At 46.4% G+C, this 9,682-nt stretch overlaps 1 protein-coding gene across 13 annotated transcripts in view; it reads right to left on the bottom strand.

The window, feature by feature from the left end:
* LOC144132266 (glutaminyl-peptide cyclotransferase-like) overlaps positions 1 to 9,682 on the bottom strand; it is a 237,140-nt gene that overhangs the window by 47,023 nt on the left and 180,435 nt on the right. For all 13 annotated transcript variants that reach the window (XM_077664576.1, XM_077664571.1, XM_077664573.1 and 10 more), the window contains one exon: positions 1 to 123. In XM_077664576.1, coding sequence (XP_077520702.1) covers positions 1 to 123 — 123 coding nt within the window. The remainder of the gene's footprint in view (positions 124 to 9,682) is intronic.

Raw genomic sequence — 9,682 nt, 5'->3', positions numbered from 1 at the left:
TTTTCCTCAGGAATGGAATGTGGTCATCCTCAATGAGGGCTAGTTGAGATGAATTGACAAAATAGTTGGTGTGGCATCGGCTGCAGCTGGTCTCCATGGCACCCACATCATTCAGCCGGCTCTCTGGGGGCAACAGGTTTGTTCATTGCTAAGTATACCAACACTGCCAGCCCTAGAAAAAGCCTTCAAACAAAGTACAATGTAAAAAGGGTACACAGTTTCGAAATTTATTGCCTGAGAACAAGACAGAGCTCAATGATAGCATTACATACAATTCAAAAGTTTCACGGAGGAAAAATAAGTCCCTTTTATGCACTTGATAAAAAATGAAAGTTATGCATATACAGTGAAAGCAAACCTCATTAAGTGGAATTTTTGGATGATTTGAACTGTCCACTGTATGGGTTGCACCACTGATAATTCGAACCAAGCAAAGCACCATCGAGGCTGCACCGGGTGTGAAGCCGGGGAGGGGGGCTCTCTCTCCATGAAGATTCATGCCTGGCTGCTGCTTGTAATTGCATGTTTCAAAGGCTTCAGTGACTTGCTGTGTTTGCTTTTGTTGTTGAGCGATGAATGACATTACCAGCAACGAGCTACAGTGAATCAGACATGTCGCAGCCTCTCCTGCACTCCGAATCTGAAACAACGCGGCCATGCATGAATGCGCAAAGTGCAAGGGTTTGAGTTTTCGCTGATGTTTGCTGCGTGTCTTTGTCTTGGTTTCCTAGTTATCTCTGGGTCACGTTCCATACGATTAATTGTAACCATAGCAGTCATGACCTACACGGTGTACCACGGCATATTGATTTAGAAATGTCATCTGTTCGTGGTAACCGTCACACCAATGCTTCAAGCTGGGCCAACTAGCCCAACTTCTCACGTTAACGCTTCAAAAAAAGACTCAAAACCATGTGTGAAGTTGACACCAGTGCGTTATCGAACCAGGATGTCATCAAAAAGCACGCTCATTGTATTGGCAGTCTGCGACTTGGGTTTGGAAGGCTGCAAAATTAAGCAATGTACTTGCGGCCATCCTTCCGAAACTCGCTTTTCGCCGTAAATGGTCGCGCAATGCCCGCAACAAACAAATGTGAATTTGCGAGTTGCGGAGGTTGCACTACCATCTTAGCCGAAATGCAGCAGTTGCACAATGCTGACACGCTCCTCAATTTTCCAGACTTGCGACCATGCTCACAGGCGGTCGCACAACCTTCCCGACTGCGGAGCAGTCCTTCACTGCAGCAGCCCAAGAAGAACCACTGCAGTTAATATGACAAGTTGGTATGACCGTATGAGTATAGGTGAGTTGGTATGACAAGTTCGTGCTGTTCTTCAGGAAAATGCCATTTCTTCCTCTTGATTTCAACTAGGACGTCATTAACTGGCATTTGTTCCCTCACGCACTCTGCCCGCTCGGTCTCTTAACGTCACACCTATCATTTTTCTTTACATAGCTGGCTACTATGTCCTTAACTTATTGTGAACCCTTTTTGCTAAACGCCACGTTTCTGTCCCATAGGTGAGTACAGGGGAGATATAGCTATTGTACACTTTTCTCTTGAGGGATATTGGTAAAATGCCATTCATGATCTGAGAGAACCTGCCATATGTGCTCTACCCCATTCTTATTCTTCTAGTTTATTCCCTTTCACGATCCAAATCAGCGGCCACTACCTGCAATAAGCAGACAGAATTTTTCTTGACACTTCCAGCTCCTCGCTACCAGTTGTGAACTGCTGTTCCCTTGATAGACTATTGAACATTACTTTGGTTTTCTGCATGTTAATTTTTAGACCCACCGTTCTGCTCTGCCTGTCTAACTCATTGATCATGCTTTGCAGTTCACCTCCTGAGTGACTCAGCAAGGCTATATCATCAGCGAATCGCAGATTATTTAGATATTGTCACATAGTGATGACTGCAATCCAGAGAGCAGAAAGATAGCAAATATAGCGTCTCAACAAAACTCTTTATTTGGGCTGACTTGCACCCACAATGGACTGAATCACTCCGCAGCGGCATAGGAACAAACGTGCTCGGCGGTCGTCGCACAGAATCCCCATCGCTCTCGGCCGTGCTCAATTTGAAGCTGATAGAGAACATTGGGGATAAAACAAGCAAAGTTACTACAACATTCTGGAACCATGTAGAATCAGCTAGGGAACAGCAGGGAACAGGAACTAGCAAGGAAACAGCAGTTCACAACAAAAAGGGTTCACATTAAAGGAACACTGAGGAGAACTCTATCATTTTTTTTTTTTGTTAGCAAAATCTGATAGTTCGGCATTTCATGGCTTTGTTGCCGCTTGTCCGGGCGCGAAAGATGCATTTATTTCAAAGAAATTTTGATTCGAAGATGAAAAAGTTTTTCCCGCCGCTCTGATTCAAACTCAGGGAACTCTTATGACGCCACGGCCACTCTTATGACGTCTCGGAACGGAGTGACGTGATACGTGACGTAAACACAGACTCCGTGATTTCTGACAGCTAGCGGTGCGGTGCGCAACCTTCCTTTGCCAGCCTCAGAGATTCGTGGCTTCCATGAAGTAAGGAAAATTCCTCCAAGGTGGCGCCTCTTGTCCTAGGAAGTCATCACGCTTGTACTTGCGAGATTGGCCTGTGGTGGTGGTGGTAGTGGTGGTGGTAGTGGTTTATTTAAAATAACATAAAAGGAAGGTAAAAGATTTTTGCTAGCCCCAGCATCTGCCATCACGTGCGGCGGCACCTGAGCTGGGGCAGCGGAAATAAAGGATAGCAGGCAGGTGGGAGAAATGAAATAAAAGAGGTGAGGGGACAGAAGAAAGACATGGGGGGAGGTAAATAGTACACTACATAAAATAGATATACACTGCATAAGAAAATTAAAAGTAAACACTATAAATGCAAAATAAATATACTATATACATTATTTACACAAACAGTTAAAAAGTCAGTTGTCTTCGCGGCGCGCGTGTGCTGATGACGGGAAACTCGGCAGTCAATGGTCACACGCGCGCCGCACTTTGCACGCAACAGCTGGTGTGGGGCGCCCAGCTGTTAGAGCGTCCGAGGTAGCACACACGAAGCGTTCAGTCACAGCACTGTACTACCTGGCGCAGAACAGGCGGGACGTCAAGCCCGCCTGTTCGAGAAATACACACAGGCTCACCAAGGTTCGCTCGCGGGTGCGCGCACTGCCTTGCGGCCACAGGAGCGTCTCGGGCGACACCTGTATTTTGGTTCTTGCTATTTTCTACATTACAAGAGCTTTGTTTTCAGTAAGAGTGGCGTTTTTGTGATCAGGAGCTGCTATTCTATCGATACAAGCCAACTTCAATTTCTCCTCAGTGTCCCTTTAAGTTAAGGACAACGCAGCTAGCTATGGAAAGAAAAATGACAGGTCTAACGTTAAGAGACCAGAAGCGGATGGAGTGGGTGAGGGAACAAATGCAGGTTAGTGACATCCTAGTCGAAATCAAGCGAAAAAAATGGGCTTGCTCAGGGCATGTAATGCGAAGGCAAGATAACCGCTGGTCGTGAAGAGTAGCAGAGTGGTTTACAAGATATGACAAGCAAAGCAGGGGGTGGCAGAAAGTTAGGAGGGCGGATGAGATTAAGAAGTTTGAGCGCATATGGTGTGTGCAGGTGGCAAAGGACAGGGTTAATTGGAGAGACATGGGAGGGGCCTTTGCTCTGCAATGGACGTAGTCAGGCTGATGATGATGATGAATAACATTCAGTTTTGAAGATGAAGAAGAGGCCGTCCGATAAGTTTGGGCTTTAAAACAGAAGGCATTAGTCATTGCCTTCTGGGAAAAAAAGCAAAAGATGATGACTGAATATCTTAGAAAAGGAGTTCTTTTTTTGTTTCAAGCAACAGCCTTCAACTTGTGCCAAGAACCCCCCTTCCCCATCACCATCGGTAGTCACAATTGGGGTCGGTGGTGGTGTGTTCAGGGAGCACTCAGGGGTGAGGCATCTCATGTCAATGACGTGAGATGGCACCGCCGGTGAATGGGCAAGGAACCAGCAGCACGCATGGTATCTGCAGCACTGAGAAAGCTTCGCGTGTTGTATTTAGCGCCGAATAAGGTATGCCTACCAAAGTAATGCAATAATTTTTTGCCCCAAAGCAGCAAAGGAAAGATTGGGAAACAGTGTTCTGTCAAAAGGTAAACTGAGCTGGTGACAGAACAACATGGGCGACGACACACTTGATTTTCGTGCCCAAAGCGATGCCTACACGGCGTAAAGTAACTAAAGGATCAAACTGTGCAGACATTATTCCTATCAAAATTTTGTACACATGAGAATGCAGTTATTCAGTGCAATTGTTTCAATCACAAAATACGTCCTAAAATGTTAGGCGCTTGTACGGAAATTATATTTAACGGATGTGCATTGCGAAGTCGCTTTGAAAGCTGGAATCTAAAAAAACAAGGGAAGGTTTAGCATCCCCAGCAACACGCGGGCTGAAAGACGCTGTAGTGGAAGGCTCCGGAACAATTAAGACCACTTGGGATTTTTAAAAGTGCGCTGACATATCACACTGCGCACAGGCCTTCTTGTAGTTCGCCTGCGCTGAAATACAGCCACTGCGGCCAGGATTGGACCCGCATTTGGGATCAGAATCGGAGCGCTAAAGTCACAGAGCCACCGTGGTGGGCCAAAGGCAAGCATCAATTTGTGCTGGGGTTGTACAATGGCCCCCAGGACTTTTGATATTTCGCGAGCCCAAAAAGGCGATTACAGTTTCTAGGAAACAGCAGATATCCTCCGTTCCTACCTCCTCCCTCCCCACCAAAAAACTTCGGGTTTGTGACAACTTCTACTAGGGCAAAAGCAGGTAACCTCTGAAATGTATAACCGATGGCTTGTACAAGGGAGACTCAGGCTATGAGCAACGGCTCGCAATTTTACCGGTGGCCTCCTGCGATCAGCGCATCCCTCTTACATAGAAATGAAGTCTTACGACACATAAACCTTGGTAAATTTGCTAATGAGTTCATCTGGATGCTGAATACAGCCTGAAAAAAACCAAAAGGTGCATTCACAAGCAGCGTTATTCATCCGCTCTGTTGTCACTCCAAAGCTTAATTCTTTCGACTGAAGAAATCAATGAACATGTCCTCTGAGATCTTCACTGCCAGCAAAAGCCCTTGGGAACGATAACCCGCCTTTGTCACAGTCGATGCAAACCCCTGCTTTACCGCTTTCTGTTCCCATGTCGTGAAAGTCGGCTTGCTCATCAGCACAAAATTTGTGCCTTTAGATCCAGAAGAGGGGGCATTCATGTTAATTTTATGCACTGGTTTCTTCGTCAAGTAAATCAGAGCATTTCACAGTAATTCAGAGTAGAGGTTAGTGTTGGTACAGCATCAGGCGCAAAGTCCGCCTTCCTAGGGAAATACGCATTCAACTTTTCTTTTAACATGTGTACATATCTCCCACAAAAGACCACGGCTCAAAATGAAGTTCACAAACCTCATAAGTTTTGTTCAGGGCTTTGAAGAACCACGTCGCGCATTCAAAAGAGACAAACACAGAAAAAGCCAAGGAGACGGAAAGAGCGCTCCTTGGCCTTTTCATGTGTTTGTCGCTTTTGAATGCGCAACGTGGTTCTTCAAAGCAATGCACCAACTAGCCCAACAAGAAGTTCTTCTAGACTACTTGTTTAGGGCCTTGTCTTGGCGGTGTAAGTCAAGTTCAAAATGAGCGTTTTTTCTTTATGTTACGGCATGGCAAAATATGATGCTTGCGTCCTTTTGCTGGTTTGACAGCCGTGACCCAAACACTGGCGTTGTCGTTAAAAGTTCGGCATTCCAGCTTACTCCTTATGCACGAAATAGATGTAGATATGGGCACTAAATTAAATGAAGAGAGTGCTTGCACAAAGGAAGGGCACACAGCACAGCAAACGCCAACAGCAGTCATCCAGCGGCGAGCAGCTTATACCCTACAGCCTACGCAACTGCAGCACCACTAGCAAACCGTTGACACCCACCACCTCACCACAATTCATGGCACGTGCCAGCTACTGAACACACTAACTCCCTCCAGTAGAATATAGTGTTGCCTGTGAATGGACCTTTTGTGCTTTTTTAAAGTGAAAGCTTTACTACTCCCCTCCACAGCTTCTTTGCCATGTGCACGAGTTTGACCTTGAACCAAGGAGAAACCATGTGACAGCCATGATGTCACTCAGCCGCCGCCGCCGAAACCGAGCGCTTGCCTCTGTTTCTATAGGCCGCCGGCGTTCACTGTGTTCATTGACGGTGGCATTGGCAACATTCTAGACTCCGACGATTTTGGGGAAAGGATGGTTCCAAAACAGGCTCCCTGGGTCAGTGGATGCCTCAATTTCACTTTGAGGTACATGGCGATGGTGAGAGAGATGTGGACTGCATGCATTAGTGCTGACAACGTTGTGTCAGGCATGTGGCACTGCCGCGATAGGCCGCAGCGTTCATTGGGTGACCAACCTCTTGTGATAAACCATTATTTTAACTGCCACCTGCCAGGGTGGCAGGGTGGGCATGCTGCCTATCCATTGTGCTGAACACAATGTTATAGAAGCCAAGGCACCTCCCAGGCAGCACATGCGATTGGCCCGATATTGGGAATGAGCTGGCAATTCGTTGTCCTTCAATGGCCCATTCTTGCCAAAGCGTTACCATGCCATTCTTTACCATTATTGCCCCGCTCATTCCCTTTATTAAACTGCTTTCATGTCGTGTGTGCGACCTATCATGGAATATGCCTGTGATGTATGGGACCCTGCACAGCAATCGTTGATTGACAAGCTGGAGAGAATCCACAACAGGGCAGCAAGGTTTGTCTTAGGAAGGTGTAGGCAAAGAGATAGTTGTACAAAAATGAAAAATTATTTGCAATGGGAATCCCTTGCTTCTTGTAGAAGGAAGTTAAGGCTAAAATTATTCTACTCAAGAGAATCCCTTGCTTCTTGTAGAAGGAAGTTAAGGCTAAAATTATTCTACTCAAGAGTTCACAGTAGAACCGGCATAAATTGGGAAATTGATTTTAAACAGCCCTTTTACATTTCAAAACGACATGACCACCCTTGCAAACTTCGAGAGTACCGTGCCAGGACAAACTTGCTTGCCAATTCATTTTTTGTCAAGACTGTACAACAGTGGAATCGCTTATTGGAAGTACAAGTGTGCTCTGTAAATGAAGATGTCTTTTTTGCAAATTTGTAACCGCCCTGCTGTAACGCCTTCTGGCAATGTGGGGTAATTATTGAATACAGAACATTGCCATATGCAAGCAGACAACGTTCAACAGTGGCCAACCATGAACGATGGCCTGCCAACATTGCTTAGATTGTGGCATATATTGGCAAATATTGTCCGGAAAGTTGCGACGGCTAGCCAGAGCAGCATACATCATAGCATACGTTGTATAATGTTGTCATTCCAGTTTTTGTGGCTTGTGAATATCAAACGTACCCATGGTAAAACAGCGCGGAAAAACACGAGGACCGAACAAACACGATGAAGAAAGTGGGACGAAAATTTCAAATTGATGTATTTTCGTCTCGCAGTAAAGTAAGCAACATTTGCCGAGCTGTGCAGCGGAAGCGAGAGGCTCTACTAGAAAGGAGGATCAGTGGTGGTTGCACCACAGCACACGTAGAGAGGAGGGTTGAGTACGTCGAAGGTGTTGTATACAAGATCCCCCTTTCATGCGGTGCATGGTATGTTGGCCAGACTGGGCGATGTCTCAATGAACGCTTGAGGGAGCATCATAATTTTTTGGACAGGGCAGCCGGTTCGAATTAGGCGCTGCACTGCAGGCAACCTAAGCACACGTGCGCCCCATTGCTTCATCAGACATCCGTCATCTTCAAACATAAGGATCAGATAGTAAAGGAAGTTGTAGAGGCACATCACATTGACAAGGGGGGGTGCAGCATGCATTAGCAAGCCCTCATTATCATTTTCTAACCACGAAATCACCTGTTTGGAGCATGCATTTGCAGCAAGGTAGATTTAAGATGTTCAGTGATGATGCAGTGTTTCTTCAATATTTTTTGTTCTGTTTTGTGTTTGGCGGGAATAGTATATGTACACATGTGCGTAATAAATCGCCAGTTGAAAGTCAGCGCTTGTGTCGTCGTGTCTGTTTTGTCCTCGTGTTTTTCCGTGCTGTTTTACCATGGATAGTAGTAACAAACTTGCCCAGCTTTCCGTACTTCAAATGTATAAGTTGGTCAATATTGCCATGGCAGTTGGGATTGCTTCCCAACAACCTGGCTGCACTGCCCAATATTGTCTTACCTGTTCAAATGGGTAGCCAGGGTAGAACACATTTTGGGATGCGCTGGTCAATACTGTCCAACCAGCAACGACCATTTTTAGAAATGTGTGCATCTTGGCATATGTTGTTTTAACATTGTCCTGCCTGTTGCAATGAGCCGCCAAAATTGCATACATATTGTCAATATTGTCCCACCAATTTTGATGGCTCATTGACATTGAACATGGCATTACTTGGCCTGTGCACGTGATGTCTCACGATCCATGTAATGTAATATTCTACTTCATAAACCTTGCAAACTAGAATTTGCTTGGGCTGCAATCCCTAGAAAGAGAGAAAAAAACAGCTGGAGCTGCACCTTTGAGTTTTGTCTATATATAGCTGTGAGAGCCATGCGCAATGCGAGCTCACAAAGTAAGAAGCGCCGGGCGTGGTCAAGCGGTTTGGCAGGTATGTGTGAGCCGGTCGCATTATTGGTTTGTATTTAGGTCTCTGATTAGGAACTTTTTGGAGCGTGCTGCACTGTTCTTCGTTCCTCAGTCCCTCAGTTTTAAAGAGAGGGATGAGTCGGGCTGGTTGGTTCATGTTGAACGGTATGACGAAACAGCATTGACAGACGGGACGGAATAGGAGACAGACACCAGCGCATGTGTCCATCTCCTCTTCCGTCCCGTCTGTCAGTGCTGTTTTGTCGTGCCGTACCCTCACATTTGTGTTATCGCCGGCGGCAGCAGCTGCACCACCATCCAGAGGACAGAATCTTGCGTTATGTCTCTTGATTGTCATACGCTGGTTTGTTTCATTGAGCCGCCTGCACGCTAGAGCAAAACAAGCGCCATGCGCAGGCACACGTGCACGCGGCCTAACCACTCTACATGACGCAGAGACATCTGGTCCCCCTTGTCCCGAAACGCAGCCTGATGGGTTGCGGATTGAACTCGGCGTAACAACCACGAGTTTCCCTGAAGTTGCAGGGCCATTTATTTCATCACCTGTACGAGATAAACATCTGTGGGAGCGGCGAATGGCCCGCTGGGCGAGGTGATCCCCCAAGGGAGAGGAGCCAGCAAGGAGACGCGCTCAACGCGTGTACGGCACAAGGCAGAGAAAGGATCCATGGATGCACGCGTCTTCAGAAAGATCACTTTCCGCTTTAACGTTCATTCGAATGCACTGCCACATAAATTCTGTGGTTTGGACGCATCTTGTACCCTCAGAAGCGGCATTCTTGTCATGGGTTAGTGCGGCCTTTCCTGGTAATCTACGCTGTCTCCTAGCAAACAAACTTAATTTTGTTGCAAGAATTTCAACTAGAGTGCTTTTGTGATTCTTCGCACATGGCCTCAAGGCACTTAACATCAGCGAGTCGGGTGACTTTGACTGAAGAATACGTGATCACCAGAGTGACGTCAGAAACCGG

Source organism: Amblyomma americanum, chromosome 5, assembly GCF_052857255.1.
Source record: "Amblyomma americanum isolate KBUSLIRL-KWMA chromosome 5, ASM5285725v1, whole genome shotgun sequence".
Classification (NCBI taxonomy): Eukaryota; Metazoa; Arthropoda; class Arachnida; order Ixodida; family Ixodidae; genus Amblyomma; species Amblyomma americanum.
This window is presented reverse-complemented; position numbering and strand designations above follow the sequence as displayed.